The sequence below is a fragment of the Erithacus rubecula genome (genome assembly GCF_903797595.1).
Source record: "Erithacus rubecula genome assembly, chromosome: 2".
Classification (NCBI taxonomy): Eukaryota; Metazoa; Chordata; class Aves; order Passeriformes; family Muscicapidae; genus Erithacus; species Erithacus rubecula.
In genome coordinates, this window is record NC_136685.1 from 34,782,375 (window position 1) to 34,803,651 (window position 21,277).

The 21,277-nt window shown below is 43.9% G+C and overlaps 1 protein-coding gene across 1 annotated transcript in view; it reads right to left on the reverse strand.

Annotated features, from left to right (window-relative positions):
• The window catches only part of GABRR1 (gamma-aminobutyric acid type A receptor subunit rho1), a 29,572-nt gene that overhangs the window by 4,880 nt on the left and 3,415 nt on the right, over positions 1–21,277 (reverse strand). The window contains exons 2-8 of the mRNA XM_079297965.1: positions 11,437–11,490; positions 9,647–9,753; positions 8,237–8,304; positions 6,291–6,514; positions 2,933–3,015; positions 1,631–1,771; positions 1,040–1,192 (exon numbers count right to left, since the gene is read on the reverse strand). Of these exons, the coding sequence (XP_079154091.1) occupies positions 1,040–1,192; positions 1,631–1,771; positions 2,933–3,015; positions 6,291–6,514; positions 8,237–8,304; positions 9,647–9,753; positions 11,437–11,490 (830 nt within the window). The remainder of the gene's footprint in view (positions 1–1,039; positions 1,193–1,630; positions 1,772–2,932; positions 3,016–6,290; positions 6,515–8,236; positions 8,305–9,646; positions 9,754–11,436; positions 11,491–21,277) is intronic.

Consider the following 21,277-nt stretch of genomic DNA (forward strand, 5'->3'; position numbering starts at 1 on the left):
CAAGGGCAGGAGTCCCTGCAGTTCAGCATCACCCTGGCTGTGAGAGCCTCTGCAAGCCCCTCTCATTTCAGAGACTAATTATGTCCCACTAGTGATTACTTTGGAAGTTGAAATTATGTATATAAGCACAAAGGACTGACATCACAGGAGTATCTAGGTGCTGAAAATACTGCTAAGGCAGTGCCTACATCTTCTGCAAACCCTGACCCATACCCTTATGCTTCTTTTAACGATGTCTTGAGGCAATGGGTGCTGTTTCTAAATTCAGACATGAAAAAGTACCCTACTGCCATCTCTATTTTGTCTCTCTATATTCTCTCCACTGAGGAATACGATTTTAAGAATAAATAAAATCCTGAGGCGTGTTGCCTGGAATAAGAAGAAGCAAGCTTGAGTTCAGAATGTGCAAAAAAACCAAACACCACTTTGCCGAGGGCAAAGCATCCACTTAAGAAGAAGATTTATGTCCATATCACAGTTCTGCTCTTATGGTGACTCCTGTGACTTATGGCCTCATCTCTCAGAAAGATGCTGCAAAAGGGGAAGCTGAATCCCTCACATTGCAGTGCAAACTCATTTAACATGTTAACCTGCACAGCACAATTTAGCTGAGTTACCTCCTACTTCCCTCCTCTAGCAAAACTCCATAAACTGAAATTTTGTCAGGGCTGCTGATACTGATTTTCACCTTCTGTCTCACTGATGTCTCTGAAGGATACTGACACCTGGGCTGTACACATGCCCTGTCTCTGTTTAGAGCAATAAAAGCAGAGTGGGATGTTTGCTCTCAGATTCATCCCAGGCGCATCTTGTGCAAACAGGGAAGGCAAACTTGCTTGGCACAGCAGGGCAGGAGGAGAGTTGGCAGCATGAGGGGACACATGCCCTGTCCCTGGGGCACACGTGTATGGCACAGCTGATTTCTGTGCCTCAAGGCAGGCACAGGGGCAGTGCATGGCACTGGGGATTTCACCCCAATGCTCAAGGCTGTGGCTGCAGCCTTTGTCTCTTAGCTCTGCTGACACAAGATTGTTTTTACCTAACGGGACTCTGGCAGGAACTGCCCGTCGGTCGATCCAGAAGGACACCCAGGACAACATGACCATGAGAGTGGCAGGGAAGTAGGTTTGGAGCAGGAAGAAGAAGATGTGTCGGCGCAGAGTGAAGTTTATGTAGAGGCGATTGTACCACCCTGTGAAACAGAGAGAATGAAAAAGAAAAGTTACACCAACATCAGACTGCTTTCAGATAGGCTGCTGCTGCACCAGGGGAAATGTGCCTGACTGCTTTTTATCAAAACACAGTTAATGGCTGCAGATCATTGCAGTTTACAGAAGAAAGTCCTTACTGAACCAACTACTGAAGTCAAAGCCTCTCTAGGGCTGATATCTCCCAGGAAATATAACCTGTGCAACAGAGAGTTTAATTCAACTTAAAACTTGAAGATCCAGACTGCATGACCATTAAGATGGAAATGTGTGGCAGAGAAAACCAACTTGGTAGAGAAGAGTGGCAGGTCTGATGGGACACAGAGAGAACCCCAGTGGGCAATCCTCCATATGGCAAAGGCCAGGAGAGACACTTTTCACCCCTTCTTCCCCCAGCTCTGGCAGGTGCTCTGGTTGCCCACCTGTGCTGCTGTAAAAGGCAAGCTTTGTGGTGGTGTGAAACTCCTGAATCAGGAACTGGGACAACGATATCCTCTCATCTGTTTTTAGGGAATCGTTCCCATTCTTCCAGTAGAGCATAAGGTCATCTTCAGTGTAGGCATCTAGGGAAGCAGAGCAAAGTCAGGACAGTGCACTGAGACAGCTGCTACCACCCCCACAGCCCAGGGTGTGCCCACACAGCCTTCCTGGCTCCCTCAGAGCTCCCAGATGAAAAGCTCAAATTCCCCAATGCCCCACCAAGGTGCTGGGGATGGCTGTGGCAAGGAGTGGACTAGCTCACTGTCACTGCCTGCCCTCAGGCCTGATGCCTGGTACATTTTGTTAACCCTCCTGTTTCTCTAAGCATAGTTTTACACACATTATATGTGTGTCAAGAAAACTGACTGAATCAGAACTTGAAAAATTCTTTCTTGTAAACCTCCTAAAATCAAAAGCAAAGGAAAGGAGCCTGAGCAGAAAGAACCTGCTTGGGGTGATAGAGGAACAATCCATCAATGGTCTGAGGGATGCAGGAGAAAAAACTCTAGGGTAAACTTTCTGCCTATGATGTACACATGAATATTACTTTTGCTTTTTAGAAGTAAGTTAATCCTTTCAGATGAGTTTAGTAGCAGCTCTTTTCACACAGGGAGAAGAAAAATCACAGATTAACTGCATTAAAGCAGAATTAAGATTGTCATTTCTTATTGCAAGCTTAAGAAGGAGAAGAAAATAAGTCAAAAAAGCCAAAAGTTAAAAAAGTTGCTACATGAAATCTGGCCAATTCATATGTGCACCATACTTGGGAGGAAGAGCATAAACTGGGTTTATCTGAAATAGGACTAAGAAGCGTAAGAGGAAGGCAATTAATGTCACTTCCCCATTGTGGTTTGTCCACTGTGGATGAGCAGATGGTGTCGTGAAGGTTGTATGGCCATTTATCCATGTGTTTGAGGGCACCTGGGCAAACAGGTGCTGATGGGGACTGGTGACCTGCAGGCAAGTGGCCCAGGGCCCCAGGGGGTGGGTGGCAGTGGGGCAGCCTGGCTGGCATTCCTGGCCACTCACAGCTGGTTTTAAAAACACTTGTCACAAAGACCATCTAATTATTGTAACAAAATACAGGCAGGGAGCTTTTTCTTAGTGTTGAAATCTGATGACTTTGGTTAAAGCTCCCATGAATGTAGCAGCAGTTTAATTATTGGTATAGCTAATTATTGGTATAACACAGTTTGGGTGCCCATGAGGTCCCCTTGGCTCCCCTACATCTCCACTTTACTCACAGCTTTCAATCTCCAGGGAACATGTCTGTGTGTCCAGGGGAAAGCGACTAAAATCCATGTTGCACATTGCTGTTACTGTAACTCTAGGAATAATAAAAATAACTCCATTAAAAACTCATCTCCTTATGTGACTGAAAAATAGTCAAACTGTGAGTTTGGTCTTTCATTAAACAACTACAGCCAGCACCATGCAACTGAAAATAAGTTCCTTTGATTCAGGTAAATCCATTCCACTTTAGTTAAAGCCATTTATAATTCTCAGTAAACTACTGTTGAAAAAAAAAAGACTGGAAAATTAGGCCATTACAAATTGCAATTAGATGATGAAAGTATTGGAGAAGAAAATGAGAAAGGGCTAAAAGGACACCCCATTCCCCAGCAAAAATATCTGAAAGACATCTGTCCTTTAAACAGATACTTTATATAATAAAACAATTTGCACTTATCAAAGCAATTGTAGTGCCATGAGGGATGCAGGTAATTTCCTTGCACACACTGGATTTCCAGCTGCTCAGTGGGAACCCAGTGATCACACAAGTGAATCAGCCACCAGAGGGCACAGGGCTGGAGCTGGAATGCAACAGTGACCACTGAAATGCTCTGGCCCATCAGTCAAAATCTCTGGCCTTGCTATAGTCTGATTATCACATTTTTAGTAGCATCATTTGCCTTTTGAACCAGAAGTAACCATAAATCTTGACTCAACTGGTTTGTACACTAGAGAAGTAAATGAAAATAAAAGTATTAATAATATTGGGGAAAGAATCAGTAAGTTATAGAAAGGTTAGTGGTAGAGAGACATCTGTCACATGATAAAAATACAATGCAATCCCTTATGTTAGTAGTCCTTCTGCACGAGTGGGTTCTGTCTGATGTTGCTTTCCTGTCTGGATTTAGCCTTTGAGTGAAAGTGCTTGGCTCAATTGGAAGTTTAGGTGCCAGTGAGGTCTATGTGGTTTCCAAGATGAGAAAACAATTTCTGGCAAAAGAACCCTAAAAAGGCAGACATCAAAGAAAAATACAATCTGGAGGCAAAGGCATTCAGCAAGGCAGACAGCAGTAATGACCTGTTTGTTCTTACTGAAACTCTGCCTATTTGCCATTGAAGGCATTCACTACCACCTCGTACCAGACAATTGTTTAAGCACAAGGTTGTGGAGGATCTGAGTAGTTTGATGTCCTCCTGTTCCCATCTTTAGATAACCCTAAATGCTTGCAATGCAGAGGATTGGCAGCTAAATGAGTGTGTAGGCAGGCATGCTATAGCTGAATATTATGTTATATTCTTGTCCTTTTTTATTGGACTCAGGACCTGGTCAAACTTTGCAAAGGCCTAAAGAATACCTGAACCTTGTTTAATCTGCTGAGTGAAGAAAAATCTTTCATAATGAGAAGGAAAACAATGTTCAGGCTATGAATTCAAATGAACTGTAAGATAAAAATATCAAAGAACAAAAGAATTCTTGTCAAATTGATGCGTCCTAGGGAATCAAGAATTTCTTTGCTTGACTTTTTTTGTACAATCATGGAACACCTTGGCAGGCTGAGAAGTTACCCCCTCACCTTGTGGCAGGCTCAGCTTCACCTCTGCCAGTACCAACATTTCCTAAAGATCTCCACAAGAAGTGCCTTGTGTAACTTTCTCACTAGTTAAGCCTGTGAGTCTTGCTGATACTGATCTCCTTTCACTCAGGTTTTCCTTCTTTTTGTCCTTCAGAATATATTATTTATCACCTGATGCTTTTTTTATTTACCAAGTATTTTGTTTTTTTCATTGTGGAGGTGATGTTGGCATTCTTGCATCAGAATATAGTACAGAAATTTCCTTTCTAATAGGTTTTTATGGGTCTTTTGGCAATACTTGTTTTCTAAGCAGATGGAGCTGCAGCCAAGTAAAACAGAAGCACAGATTTTATTTTCTTTTAGAAACTGACAAATCGATTGTCAGAGCTATTTTTTTTTTCACAGTAGCCAGTGTGGGAATACATCTTGGATTTGTCCAGAAAGCAGTGTCAGTAACACAGAGGTATTTTCATCAATGCTGAGCAGGGCTTCCACAACATCAAAGTATTTTCTGCTTCTCACCTCAGCCCAAAAGGGGGGAGGCAGAGGGTGCACAGGGAGTTTGGAGAGGGGCAGCTGATCCCAGCTGACCAAAAGGACATTGCACAGCACATGGCATCATGCTCAGCACATGAATGGGGGAAGAAAGGAGGGGTGGAAGTTTGGTATAAAGTCATTCCTGCTCCCAAGTGAAGGTTAGGTGTGATGGAGCCCTGCTTTGCTGGGGGTGCCTGCACACCTGCCTGCCCTTGGGAAGTGGTGAATTAATTTCTTAATTTGCTTTGCCTGTGCATGGGGCTTTTGTTTACCTAATTACCTGTCTTTATCTCAACCCATGAGGCTTTTTTGCCTTTTACTGTTCCAATCCCCTTCTCCCTCCCACCAGGAGGGAGTGAGCCAGCAGCTACATGGGGCTTAGTTGCCAGCTGGGGTTAAATCATGACACAGATGCTCCTCACTTACCATCTCCAAGCATGAAGGTGTTACTTATCACTATCAAATCTAAAATCCCAGTTTAGAAACATTTGGACTTGCGTCAACTGATGAACTATTTGGAAAATAAGAGAAAAAGCCAGGGCTGGGACCATCCCTTCAGCCAGATGACAAAGCAATGTTTACCAAAAATGTCACATGCAAGGAGCTTTCTTTGATTTCAAATGAAAAGTGAGCAAAAGGCAGCAAGAGACAAACTAAGTGTTTGGGTTGCTCTAACCATACATGGGAGGAGCTATATACCCCTCCTCTGAAGCTTTTCACTTCACATGCTGAAGGACGCCCCCTGTGTTTTTTAGCTTCTCATAAATTGGCACTTTGTATAATTTATGCTTCTTCATTATTGCTTTCAAGAATAGCAACTGCACATTTTGCTAAGCCTAGAGACTTTGCTGTGTAGTGAGGTGGATAATTATAGCTTCCCTGGGCTTCTCTTTATTACCAGACACTGCCCTTTTATTTAGAGTGTAGCATAGGGATTGCAGCCTGCTAGCCCCCATGGAGCTGCTCCAAGGCACTGCCACGTCTGAGTGCAGTTTCCCAACAGGAACAGGGGCTAGTCATGCCCACAAGGGGAAGGGACAGTGATGGAACCAACAATGCTGGCACAGAAGCTGTGCTTTCTACAACAGGCACTTAATTGTATTCATACAGGCACTCAGATGTCTGTGGATAGCCAGCACATCCATTCTCTTTTATACCTTTTTCTTTTGTATGAACTCATGCAAAAACACAATAGAGGAATCAATTAAGCCACTTTCTCTTTCCACTAATAGCTTGCATTGACTGAATGCAGTTTTACCTGAGGCTATAAAGTACCTTCCCATCTGGCTGGACCCGCAGCATGACATTGTCTGTGGTGGTGTCGTGGATGAAGGAGCGCTTGGAGTGCACGAAGAACATGTCAGGGACCCAGATCTTCTTCACCAGCCTGCCATCAAAGGTCATGCTCTGGTTGTTGGTGCTGGGGAAGGACAGCCTCTCATCTTTCCAGTAGTGCCTCAGATAAAGGGTCATGGTGAAGTCCTGCAGCAAACAGTCACAACTTACACCTGATCAGAACAGAGTGATTGCTCCCCTCTGGGACAAGCCATGAACTGTAAAACACCTCTCCTCAGGGCACGTCCACTCCCCAGGCTGCAAGGAGCATCACCAGCTGCAGCTTGCTTGTTCTTCAGAGATTTACTGATAGATTTAGATTTACTGGGCTCAGACACAACTCCCTTCTCAAGCTTAAATAGTACAGAATTAGGAGCTCTGTCACTGATGAGTCTTTGTTTAAAAAGCACGTCATGATCTTGCCAAGCACCATGGCATTTTTCAATAAAGCTGCATGAGTCAAAAAGTATTGATTCTGAAAATATAAAATCTTCTCCATTATTATCTTACTAACAGCCAAAATCGACTCTGATTTTTTTTTAACCCAAGGCCATCTAGTGGTCTTCCCACGTTGATGAGTGTTGCAACATGAACAGGGGCAGTATTCAAAAGCCATGGGAACTAATTCAAGATCATAATGTTTGATGAGAAGAAAAAAAGAATGGGTTTGTTGTCTTGGTTTTGTTTGATTTGGGGGTTGTTTTGGGGGTTTGGGTTTTTTTCTTTAACTTCCAAGTCTTCGACGTTATTTCTTCCACTTTGCTTTCAAGTCTCAAAACTTTTTAGGGCGCTCTGGCCACCTTCACAAGCTTTCTGCTCAACCAGAAGAGGTGAAAGCTCAGGATACCCATGGCTAGCTGTAAGGTGCCAAGAGTACTGGAGTCAGGGAGTCAGCAGAAGGGGTCCCTGGTTCTGGGGAAATGCTCACCCCCGAGGTCAGATGACTGCAGATATCCCAGCCCACACAAGAGCTGAAATAGCTGCAGTGAGAGGAGTCTGGCATGAACAGTGTGTCTGCCAGCCACACAGCCCTGCTCCTGGCCCAGCCATGGGAGCAGGTCAGTGCAGGCTCTTTAACCCTCTGTTAATTAGGAGCACAGAGAATCTGGGCTTCCCGTGAAACCTTCAGAGCTGCTTGATAATTGGGTTGAAAAGTCAAAACATTTTAAAATATATTCTGTATTGGGGAGTGATTTTTTTCTCTTCCAAAACAACACCTGAGTTACTGAGAGACACTGTTGGTTGTAGAAGATTAAAGACCATCTTGTTCCAAACCCTTGGCATTGGCAGGCTATCTTCCACTAAATCAAGATATTCAAAGCCCTCTCCAGCCTGACCTTGAATGAGATGGGCCATCCACAATTTCTCTGGGCAGTCTGTTCCAGTGCCTCACCACACTCTGAGTAAAGAATTTCTTCCTTACATCTTACCCTCCTTCAGTTTAAAGCCATTCCCCCTTTTCCTTGGGTGCTCTCTGGCCCCTGACTACCTCAGAACTTGTCCAAAGTGACATATATCTGTAGCACATAAGTACCTTAAAACAAACACATTCATTGGTCTCCCCAGAGCTTTTAAGTGTGTTATCACTATTTAAGAATCCTTTGAGATATCCAGATCCTTTGAGATAATCTTGGCAATGTTTTATCATTTTGTCCTAGAAAAAAGAAAGTGTCAGATTTCTTCCTTCTGCTTCCAGGGCCACTAAATGGTAGCGTGAGGTCAGTAGAAGTATTTGTTGGCAGATTCTGATCAAACCTGAATCTGCATCTGGAGGCTGTGGAGTGCTTGTCCTTGGCAGTGTTCAAACCCAGGACACAAACCCAGGCAGCTGCAGAGTTTGAGTCTCCAGATGTCCCATCTGTGACTTACCATGTCCACTTCAGAAATGCTGTCCAGACTTTCAACTTGGACATCTACCCCAACAGGAATTGCAGGGCCTAGGGGAAAAAAATGAATTTAGAATTCACTAAGTACAAACCTAGTGAGACAAAGAAATCCTCTGACTTTGCTATCTTACAGATAGAAACAGATATTCAGTCTAAAATAGAAACAACAGTAAACCAATAGAAAGTACAAATTATTGGAATTCACAACAAAAATCTCCTAATAAAAATTAAAGTAAATAATGATACTGACCCACTAATGACTTTCTCTTTTTATTGTGTCATCCTACATGTGTCCCTTCAAAATTTAAAAGTAACTTTAATTGTTTTTAGCTATAATGCTTGGGTCCAGAACTGGTGAGACAGAGTACAGAAAGAGGATCCATTCGCTGAGAGACCAGTAGTGGCCCAACTGAGGGAATGGGGGGGATTTTCCCTCGCTTTTGCTCCCCTTGCAGGCTAATAAATTCCATGGGAGCTACTATGTCCATTTGACTTTCACAAGATTCAGTGCTGAGCTGTGGAAAATAAGGGGTGACACGAGGGGATACACTGCAGAAGACAGGCATGTGCCACTGAGCCTGAGGCTCCTGAGGGGAAGAATCCAACTGTGACCCCATGTTATAGGGATTCTGAATTTTTTTCCCTTCTCCAAGCTTTGGCTAGTCCCTCATATACCTCTTACAGTCCAGGAGAGCTGTCAAGTAAAATAATGCTCACATTTGTGAACTGCTGTGAAACTGAAATGTTTTTAAATTAATTGAACACGCTGGTATTTGGTATATTGAGCATTTAGCAATAAAATCTTCTTTCATCAGAGTATATTATGGTATCCTGGATTTGAATGACCATCTGTCAGCCAGAAAGGGTAGATAAATTACAACATTCTCTAATCCGATGGGCTGAAGGGAAGCATGTTCTGCTTCATCCATTTCCCTGAAAGCTTAGGTTCCCCTAGCACACAAAACTGTGAGCAAGCAGTAACACAGGCAGCCAAACTGTTTTCTTTTGGGTTATAGATGAATTAAGTGCAGTATGTCATTTATATCATTTGATTATGCACATGTATGGTCACTCTAAGACAAAAATTTAGACTTTGCCCCATCATCCAGGAATAACCATAAGGTGTATTTGCAGATTTTTATCAGAGGAAAGTATCACTGACCAGCAGGAATAATATATTGCCTGTTAATCACATTTCCATGCCTTTGAGTATGCTTTTTGCTCATCCAGAAGGCTGTTTCACTTAACCTCTATTCCTGAGAGTGCCATGAGCTCACAACTCAAAAGAACAGAAATTAGAGACAGAAAAGCCCATCTGCTTCTGTATGACTGTACATGTTACAGTATAAATAAGTGTAAAACAGGAACAGTGACAAATGTGCACATTTCATACCTCCAAAACCTGGTCTCATGCTGAAGTCGTGGTCATCTATTCGCAGCAGCTGCTCTGACTTCGTCAGGGGAGATTTGGTGATGTCAGGGCTTCGTTTTAAGATTGGGCTGCCAGGAGGAGAGAGGCAGAGCTGTGAGCCCTGAGCAGTGCCCAAGAGAAGTTCACCCTTGTTCCACTCCATTTACTGCTGAGAGCATCCCCCCCTTGGACCTGACCCTGGGACTGTGGCAGTGGCTGGCAGCATGTGATTAAAAACTGGTTCCTGCACTCAGCATACAGCTTGTGATAAGTTTAGCCCAGAGAAAACATCTGTTTGGTGCCTTTTTGTCTCTGTAAAATTCTCTCTACATGCAGCAGTTTGGGGACAGTCATTAAAATGTGTGGAATAGTATGTGTGGATGAGTGGAGAGGGGGAGGCACTCTGACATTGAGTTATGGCCGTGTGTGAGGCCAGGAATTAGGGAAACAATATATCAAATAAGCTACTGGCTGTTGCCCAGGAACAAAATGGAGACAGCCTGGGAACCAGGCCAGGAGGCAGGCCCTTCCCTAACTTGGGACAAAACGATTAGCTCCTGCCCCAGATTTCCATCAAGGATAAAAAGCAGCATTACAGACCTGGGAGGTCTCTGAGCATTAAAGAGCCTGGGAGGGCAATTCCAGAAGCTGTTGGATTTGCACCGAATACTGGCAGAGGAGGCTCTGATGCCCTTCCACATCTGAAATACAAACTGCTGCTCAGTGCCCCAGTGCTTGGCTGGGATGGCAGCAGCTCCTTGGGTGCTCCCTGGTCTAGGGGAAGCCTTTGCTGCCCCCAGGGCCAGCTGCACACCAGCCACTTGGGTGGCAGGAGGCTCAAAAAAAGGAGGAAAGGTTTTGCTGGTTCTTGATTTTAGAAAAGACAGCATGCTCAGAGAGGCACTCGTCTGAGTATACACAAGAGAAGTGAGAAATAGATCAAATGAAAACAGGTGGACAAAGAAACTGGGTGAGGAATTTGTTCCTGAGATAAAGCTTCTCCTAAATGCTCAGCCATGCTATACTTCTCAAAGACTTGTTGAAAGCTGTCTAACAAGAAGCCAATACAAGAACTTCCTAATAGAGGCCAGTGGTGGTGTCAGCGACTCCTCTCTCAAATTCTTCATTTGGACTTCAAAGTATCTTAGAAATATGCTTAGTCTAAGTTCAATAATTGCTAAGAGGTTTGAGTAGTCTACTTCCATCAGTGAGTTCTAGTCATGAATTATCCCTCAGGCACTTCAAAACGTGGCCCCTGCTTTTGCTCGAGGTTCAGTTCAGCCTCTGAAAGAGCTGGGAGTGTACACTAGGGAAGAGTTGTGCCTGTCCAAGGCGGAGGAGCAAAATTAGCAGGTCAGTGGCTAACAAACATGTGAGAGAAGGTTTGACTGTGCTCAGAAGGGGCCTTGTCCCTGCCACTGGCAGTGGGAAGGACGAGCGGCATGATTGAGAGCCCATGGAAGGAGCTCAAGGGATTCTTGGAGGGAGAGCACCCACTGGCACAACACAGGCAACACAAACCTGAAAGGGAAGCCTGAGTGGACGTGGCAATGGCCATGGGTTCAGCTGTCACCCCCATGAAGTGTCAGACAGCGGGGTTTCCTCTGGGACCTGCTGGATCCCGCTGAGGGCACGGTTAGTACCCAAAGAGAGCTGGCACATCTGAATGGTGCTCCCTTTCCCTTTCCCTTTCTCTTCCCCTCCCCAGCCCAGCCATGGGCGTGTGGCTGCCAGCCCTGGGCCAGCAGCAGCCTCCTGCAGGTTGTGCTCACCTGCCTTGCTTGTGCACCTCGCCGTGCGCTTCCCGTCTCTGCCGCTGCGGCCGGCTGCAGAAACAGGAAAAAGGGGGAGCTGAGACAGGTGGGCACAGGCAGGGGGGCAGGATGTCAGGAGAGAGGCACCAGATCCCTGCAGAGTTACCTTCTGTCACATGTGAGAAATGGTGCTTACCTTTGTTTTTTTTACCCTTTCACCAAAGTCAGGCTGTGCATGGTGGAGGGCGGGGAGGGGAAGGATGCTCGGATTCACTGGGGGACAGGGCAAAAGGAGGGGAGCCATGACTTTTGTAGGGTGGGATGTCTCTGTTTTTGACTGTCTAGCAAAATACCCAGGCAGGCAGCTCAGGTCTCACCTGCCCAGCTTTGGCTGCCAACACCAAGGGCTTTGGAGACAGGAGCTGCCATGGGGCCCTGGTGGTGGGGGCACAGCCCTTACAGCTACAGATCAACCAGGTATGCTCAATAGAAAAAAATATTTTCAAATTATTCAGGGAAAAAAAAAAAAAAAGAAAAAAAATGTGAAATTGTTTCTGGCTTTATACCATCTCCCAGCTGGCTGTCAAGAAAGATCTTCTCAGGTCTTTGGCCAATATTTTATTTGATCATTAAAGGCAAGAATATTGCTTTTGGCGATGTAAATGCTAGCTTGAGCAAAAGTAACTTTTTAAACAAGTCATCTTTAACTAAAAGTAAAAATATTAGTTTGTCTCTGTAATAAATGCTAACTCTAACTCTACCAATGAGCCTTTTTGCCCACTGGCATGCATTTCAAATCCCTCTGTAGAGATTTATAGTGGCAAAACTCCTTTTGCAATAATGGTTGTCAGCACCTGAGCACTATTGTCCCTTTGGGATGTGGTGAAGCAGCCCCAGACCTTGTGGGACAGCTCCTTTTTGGGCTGGGAACATTCCAAAAGCCAACAGTATAGGAGGGAAATTCATCTTCCTTCTGCCACAGAGAAGCAGACAACCAGGCCAGGATTGGGCACATGGGACTGTAGCATTGACTCACTCTGAAGTGAAGCACTGGATAAGTAGGATTTTTTTCCCAGAATCTGCTCTGTGCTTCCCAGAGGAATTCTAGGAGTAAGTGCACAGGCAGACCACTGTTTGGGGGGGTCTTTGGACCATGCAGCACCATTGCCATTACAAGAAGCAGCTTCTGTGGTACTGCTTGGACCTGGGCATCACACAGCAAAACACTTGCAAATGCAAAATTCACTTTCTGGACTCTTCTGCCTTGTTCTACACCCTTTCTGATACGTCTCACTGCTGCCTGCTTCTCATCTGCTGGCTGTCAGGAAGTAATTTCTCTCATGTTTTGTGGATAAGCAGATTCTGGCAACAAGCTGACCGATTTACATCACTTTAAGTGCCCTAGTAAACTCTTGGCTGTTCAGGAATAATGCTGGTACTTGAACAGGGATGAAGCAGGCCATGTTCTTGCAATCTCTAATTTTCATTTTCATTTCCTTTGTAAGTCTTATCTAATGCTTCATGTTTGCTCTGTCCCTATTCTGCTTGTCAAGGAAAACTTCAAGGCATGGCCATCAAGGATTTGTGGCCAACTCATACACATCCTCTGCACTCAGCAACCCTGGGTGCTTCCTTTTATTTCCTCAAGGTGTTTCTCTCTCTCCTCTAAATTTAACTTTATTTCCCTGTCACAAACAAGCATAAAATGTCCCCCATGCTCCATCCACTGCAGGGTACTGTGTTCATTTGAGCTTTGGTTTGGGTATTTTGCTTTTTTTTGCCAGCCCTGTTCCCCATGCCACAGCTCAGTGGCAGCAAAACATTTTTACCTCTTCCCCAGTTACTTCAATTTGAAGCCCCATTTCTTTCTACTCAATAAATATCTTTTCTGCTCTGGCTCCTGGGGAGTCCTCTGCTGGCTCAGTGATCAATGGCAGCTCCATCATGGGACCCCATTACCCTGCTTGTCTGGCCAGTGAATCGATGGAAAGCTGCTGTGGCTTCTGCTGCTTCTGGGTGTTTGCAGCTGACAGCCTCACCCAGGAGATTCAGCCCAGACACTGTGCACAGATTGCTCAGCGCAACTGGCTGTGAGTGTTCCTCCTGCTTCACAGGGGTGACAGGCTCCTTAAAACTAAACAACCATTCCTGAAGTAAAATATATTGAATTATGAACAACCCTTTTTCCTCCCCACACAGTATTTATCTCCTAGCAGTTACGATGCCTAAAGGCATTTTGTGTCTCAAGAAGCTCAGAGAGATGCTTTGTGAAAAAGCAACAACTGGGGCAGAGTGGCATTTATTCACAGTACTCCCTGTGCATTGCTAGAGCACCTCTTGGACCCCTGATGGCAGTGATGAGGTGATGCAGCTCTTCAAAGTCATTGTCATTGCCCCTGACCTACTCACTGCTTCAAGGGATCTTGATATGCCTCTGCCTCAAAGTCTGAGGCTTGCTGGGGCTGGGAGGCAATTATGTGGATGAATGTAGGATAGCTAGGGAAGAAAATCAGCCAACCTAGGTTTTGATCACTACTGCTACAGACATAAGGCAAAAAGCAGTTACTCTCTTCATATTTTAAAGTATTCTATTTCCATGGCTCCTGTAGTCACTCCAACACAGCAAAAAGGGTTGCAGGATTAGGATTGACAGTGTCTGATTTTCAGAAGAAACAGTCCAGCCATGACATCTGGAGGTCCCAGCAGGCCTTCAGGCCTTTCCAAATGACCAGCTTCACAGGACATGTGCCAGAGGAATGTCAGGTCCACATTGACAATGTGCACCACAAACCCCACAGTATTTTTCATCTTGGAAATAAGAGCTTTTGGAAGCAATCAAAAGGAATGTGTGAGAGGTCATTACCCATCACAGCATTTTAGTTTGCAATTACTTCTGCAACATACATGTCCCACCTATGTTCTCCAGATCTTTATAGCACCAATACACCTTTGCCAATCCCATGGCCATCCTGCCAAAACTTTTTTCCCTGTACGGACTTGTGCTGCCCCCACTGCCCCCTCCTGCCTTGCCTGGATGTAATTTGATGGGAAGATCAAGCAGAAAAGGGATGCTGGCATTCCCTTGCCTATCTTGGCACGAGGTCTGTGCAGCACAGCAGGTGCAGCATGGGAGGCACAGCACAAGCTGTCCACCCCTGCTCACACAGGGATGGGGGCCCAGAGCTCAGTGCACGAGGGACTTCCATCACTTCCTTTACTTTCCAATTAGAAGTCCTGCTGATAACTGGCTTAACAAGCTCCATATCCCACACTGCCTTGCATCAGCATTAAGCAAGTCTGTGGATCAGCCTCACTGCAGCACAGCATGCCCAGCATGTGCTGCAGAGCTCATAGCTGACAAAATTAAGCAGGAGAGGGCAGCGGAGGCAGCACAAGTCACCACAGGGAAAAACGTCTTGGCAGGATGGACATGGATTGGCAAAGGTGTACTGGTACTATAGAGATCTGTGAGAAGTATAAAAATCTTATTAAGTACCTATTGAATGCCTACATATTTGACTAGGCTTTGCTTCTCCTTGGTTTTTGGCCAGTTTGTGACTGGGATTCATACCACAACAGCATCCTGTTAAAGGCCAAAACCAGACAGGGGAATGCTGGGTTAGGGAATGGGGGAGAAGCAAAAAGGAACTGGGGATTGTACGCACAAACATACAGGACGTTCCTACAGGGAAAAAGTAGGGCAGAGACAAAGGGAGCTGGGATCTGCAACAGCACCAGTGCTTTGGGTGAGACTGAGGAGAAAAGAGACTGGATGGGCAGAGGTGGGGAGGGAAGGGAAATATTGTATAATGACAGAAGATTATCAGAAGGAGCAGGGAAGAGAAGAGACATCAGACTCAAAGAGTGCCTCATCATTTTGTGTGATGGCTCGTGGGGAACAGAGAGCCTGGACAGTCCTCCATGAGTAGTGGTGTCCCCTCACCACAGAGTGGTGCTGGACAGAGATAATGTCCAGGCCCTAGAGACATGTGAGCCTTGCTGGGCTAAAGAACTTCCCAACCTGTGTCCCAAGGGAGGAAAAGAGTGTTTGTAACAGGGAGTTCACAGAAAGTTCCACCATAGCCTGCCTCTGGAAATGAATTGGGAAGGCCTTCTCAGCAAGCAGGAGATGCTGGTGGATAGGTGGGGCAGCAAGTCCAGGTGAAGACTGAGGAGTTGTCCAGAGCCCAGAGAAGAGTTTTGCAGGGGGAATAAAAATGAGGCAGCTAAATGGGAAGAAAACCCACCCAGCACCTGAGGAAGGAAAGAGCAAACATTAAATGGGAGGAAGTTGCATTTACCTGGTGACATGCACTTCACCAGACATGATCCACTGTGTCACACATTAATTCCCTGAGGATAATGTAGGATAGAAACCCACTAATTTGTAATCAAATTGAGAGACTTGCAAAGCCATGAGCTGTAAACAAGACTGAGAACTGAGGAAAATTTATCTTTTTTTTTTTTTTTTTTTTTTTGGCATTTGTCAAGCCCTTATTTTTCATAATTATTTTGGACTTAAGTGTCTCTATTAGTAGGTTTAAAGATTGTGAAGAAAGGTGATATATTGCTATTATAATATATATTGTTACATATACAGGAAGGAAGGAGAAAATAGCACTATTTGGATATTTACATCACAAAGTTTGAGAAACTGTAGAATTCAGAGCTCTTCAACCATCTTTTCTTTGCTTTGAGTGATACAGAAAATTCAATGAGAGCCCCATTTAAATCCATTTACTTGAATACAGGTCAGTCTCAGAATCCAAAATATGAAGGAGACAACCTCTAAAAGTTGCACTTCTTTTGCTCTTTGCCTGGACATAAACACTGACTAAAGAAAAGAAGGGAGCATATGTACACATATTGATTACTCACAGAAAAGTCATGTCACCTGAGATATTGACACTGTATCTGATATTGCAAAAATGGAAGAGCTCCTAAATTGCAGGAATTGCATCCAGTGCATGGGTGTTTATTGAGTTTTGTGTTACATATGTTGAAAGGAAGAGTTGGAGGAAGCAGAAGGTACATCCTGCCAGGCAGGAGGAGGCAGGCACAGTGCCAGGACTCAGCCAAGTAAAAAAGAAACAGATGAAGGGAAGGGGAGAACTAATGGGGCAATGCAGAACGTGCTGAGAGGTTTAATGTCTGACCCAATCTCAGAAGAAAAGTTGACTTGCAAGCAGAGACCAGCACAATGTAGATCAGGGAAGGGCATTAAGGAGTGTTAAATAGTTGGAGGTTTTAAGTCACCAGAGGCTGATGGCATTTCCCCAGGAGCGCTGGGAGTACCAGCTGCTACAGACTCTGAGCTGTATGCCATCACCTCCAAGGACTCCTCAGAGATGGGTGATGCCCCTGTGAAGGTGAAAACAATACCTGGTTTTAAGAAGGGTACAAAAGGAGGAAGTTGGAGTTTTGACATCTGAAAATAATTGCGACAAACTCAAGTGATCCGCTGGTCTGCCCCTCCCCCAGGAAATAATGAGATTATAAAGATCAGTCAAGGTGAATCTTTGCAATAATTGACGTCAAACCAGTCTGATGTCGTGTCTGATGGTGTAACTGACTGCCTTAGTGTAAGCAGGAGGAAAAGTAGATTTGAGTGAGTTTTTTAATATTGCATTACTAAACAAGGGAAATAGGGTTGAGATGAAACCATGACTTTGAACATGGTTGAAGTACTATGGTTAATGTAATGCCATTAATCTGCTGCTGAGAGACACTAAATAACATTTCACAGACTTCATCCTGGAAAGCTGGTCAATATTTTCAATAATAAGACAGATGACAGAACTATAAAACTCAGGCATGAGGGCATGCTTGGAAGAGAAATGGGCATTGGGGATCTAGGGTCACAATTCAAAGCAGCCACACGTGTTGGAGAAAAGATCTGATGTCACTATGACAAATTGCAATAAAAGATAATACTAATAACTGCATGGAATATGGAGACATAATTGTATAAATGATGAATTGGAAATAACTAGCTATAAATAGAATTGTAATAGAATAGAACAGAAAAGGCAGAATTGCAACAATTCCGCTGTTGAGGCAATGTTAAGAAATATTCATATTGGCACAAGAACAGAGATAGATTTAAAGTAAATGGATTGAACAGTAACAAGTCAACAGGCTTTTACCCAGAAGAAAGCCAAGGAAGAAAAAGTTGAATCAATTGTCATTGGTGATACAGGACTGGAAAGTGGCAGGTTTCCAGTTCTTTGGAACTCTAAAATGCTACTGACTGTTCTGCTGGACTAATTAGCTACAAAGATAGTAAAAACCACCAAAAGTAGACACCAGATAAATATAGCATGAAGGAGAGAAAGAGGCAGTTTTGACTTTTCTCAAAGGATATTATGCCCTTTCGAATTATGGAAACATTAAGTTTGGAAAACACCTTTAAAATCATCAAGTGCAACCATTAATTTGGGGCCATCACCATGTTCACCATTAAACAATGTCCTCAAAAGAGATATCCATGTTTTTTGAACATTTCCAGGGATGGTTACTCCACCACTTCCCTGGGAAGCCTGTTTCAATGCTTCACAACCCTTCCCATGAAAATATTCTTCCTAACATCTAATCCAAACCTCTTCTGGTGTAACTTGAGGCCATTTCTTCTTGTCCTGTTACCTGAGAGAAGATTGGTGCCCACCTCACTACAACCTCCTTTCAGGCAGCTGTTGTAAAAAAATTACCTTCTCTAAAAAGTTTGTGACCTTGTAGACAAGAGTGATCAAGATGACACTGTATCTCAAGTTCCAAAAAAGTGTTGACAGGTCCTTCTCCTTGAGAAATCAGTCAGAAAGAAGCTCCCCACATATGAAACGGTTACAAAACAAGAAACAGGAATTATGGGGAGTTTTTACCATTAAGAAAGTTTTTCTGTGTAGTCCCATGACACGTATGATAGGAGCACTGGTGTTCAATAGCATTATAAATTATTTTGGATAAAAGAGTAATTACTGAAAACTGTATTTACTGAGGATATGTAACTGTTCAGGGTAGTTAAAATCAGAACTATGGACGGAGATTTGCAGCAGAATCCCATGACTTCAGAAAATTTCAGTGCTAGCAAATTCAGGAAAGTGTACATTGATTTCTACTTTGTTGGTGTTTTTTTTTTGTTTGTTTGTTTGTTTGCCAGAAACTATGTTAAAATAGTGATGGCCTCCAAACCAACTGCTAAGGAAGTGTCACTGTGGTATTTCTTGGTAAACATCAGCTTAATGATGCACAGTGCTCAAGAAGGCAAACAATGGTTCAGCATTATTGGGAACAGAACAGCAAACCTGACAGAAGGCATTTCAGTGCTGTTAGCAGCACAAAGGCATGTCCACATCTCACACATCCCATGTCCACAGCTACAAAAGGTGTCAGAGTAAGAAAAGAGGTCTTGGAGGTGGAGAAGCCTTCCAGGCAGTCTGAGCAGGGCTCTCAGAGTGGGAAAGGAGAATTGGCCAAGTGATACAGTGCAAGCAGATGAATTCAGGAGTGCTTGGTGGGCAGGAATCTGTCACTCAAGACATTCCACAATGCATAGCAAGAAGAAATTTGAAAGAAAGTGCATAAACATGGTGTGTCATCACACTGTGAAATTCACTCTCAGATCTGAGTGCTTTCACACAAGTGAACGCATCCTGTTGAGTCTCCTCACACCAGCTCATAAATCACATTGCAGTCATGGTGGGCCAGAAGAAAAAGTGAAGCTGCTGATCCTGAGCAAGTTGCTGTGTTACCTGGAGCTTCTATCACTAGGGGCCAAGTAAAGTTGCAAAGTATTTCTGTGTATGAACATAGCTACAGAAGTGCCAGAAGAGACTGTTCTGTCACAAATGAAACAAATATAGTTAGGAAGCTGTGTGGCACATAGACCCAAAATAAATCCTAGAAGAGATGAAAGGAGGCTGGTGATAATGATAAAAGTAGAAAATAGAGTTTTCTAAGCATTGTCACTTGTTATGAGAAACAGAGGGGGACACTTTTGGCTGACCCAAGAAAAGGTGCCAAACACAATTGGAATTTCTTGAAAGAACAGTGGGGTGAAAAGGCAAATAAGAGAAATAGCAAAGCAATAACAAAAAATAAGCTAATGTACAACAAGATAAAGAAGAGGAACACTGTTAGAGGGAAGAAAAGAGTTTGAAGAAAGCTACAAAATAATACAAATTTAAAAGCAACAGGGTAAATCTTGGCAGATCTGTGTGACAAGGGCAAGGGACAAAAAAATGAGGTCTGGAGAAGAAGAGGGCAGAAAAAGAGAAACAGCTTATTGAAGAAAAGAAACCTTGAATGAGGGAAAGAAAAAGAGTGGAGGAGATGAAGATAAAAGGAGGAAAGGCAAGTTCCTAACTGGGGAAATGGAGAGATACCACTTGCACTGGCCTGGAGTCCTGGGCTTCTTGCTTTCCTGAGACCCAGCACTGCTGGAGCAAATGATATCCAGAAAAAATTCCAACTGATCCTGGAAAGTAATGTCTTGGGAGAGGCTCACTGGACCTAGAACACCACTGAAAATGTGGCAATGCCTTCATCAGGCATTTTACAGAAGTCTGATCTCAAGACAGCTTGTGTTAGCAAGATTTGTTTATGCGGATGGGTTGCTATTTGGAGATAAGAGTGAGGCAAAATTATTACAGCATGGTCAGGGAATGGTAGGGACATGACTGACAACACAAAGTGAGTTTTAGGTAAGATTAAACAAACCTGTAGATCTTTTACAGTGAAATCTCTTCTGTTGAGAGCTGTTTGTCTGAAAGGTGGTTTTAATGCTGTCCAGGGAGATGCTAGTGTTAAAAGAGATTTTTTTCCCCAGCAGTTAGCTCTGGCAGAACAACATGGCTCAGCTCCAGGACAGTTCTTTTCCTATCTCTCATCCTCTCTAGTAGATTCTGCAAGTCTAATTAGCAACACAGGCTTTGGTCCTTTTGTTGGCACAACGATGTTGTGACTTTTAATGAGCCTTTGCATCACTCTAGTGAACCCCCCTGAAGCCTGGTGGCTTTCCAACAGTCTGAGCAGTTGGGAAAACAGCAGACAGCTCTCTTGCCAGTGCTCTGGAACTCAGCTCCTTCCTGTAGGTGTTTTGGCACTCTGAATCCAGCAGGCATAAAAAGCCTTGCAGTCCCTGCAGGTTTTGCACACTGCTGACTGCAAACTGTGAACAGGTCTGCAAGGTGAGAAAGCTTTTATTTTTGTATTGCTGCTCTTTGAAGTGAAATTCCTTTGAGGTGATTTGTCCTGGAGATTAGCAAAAATAAGTAGTTGAGTCTTTGACTGGCATACAGACATTTTTACAGTGAATTACAATATTTGAGGGCTTAGTAGGAAGTCCCATGCAATAAAGCTATCTACATTCACTGTGACTCTCTGCACACTTTAACCTAGACTGATTTGCCATTTTCTTGTCACACTGTGTCCTAAAGCCTCAGCAGCTTTATTTAAGGAATTATTTGGGACCTTTTTCAAAATTCCTGTCATGCAAAACCAGTCCTCACAAGACTGTGGTGCATGCATGAACTATTGTGGGCAAAACTTCTCCTGTCGGCTCAAAATTGTGACAGAGAAGGCATCTGACCCTGCAGCTCTCCATATAGTCCATTCACCATATCTCTAAAATGTGAAGGCTGTGGATATGAACTCAGCTGGATCTGGACAGGTGAAAAGACAAGCCCTGGAGCTGAAATCTGCAGATCCAGCAGTGAGCTTTAATTTGAAAACAGAATTCAGAGAAAGTGAGTCTCCTTGGAAGAAACTACCACACCATCCAAAGACACAAGGTAAAAGCCTGTGTATTCCTCCACCAGCTGCACCATGAGAATCAGGAGCAAAGCTGGGCAGGTCTGTCAGG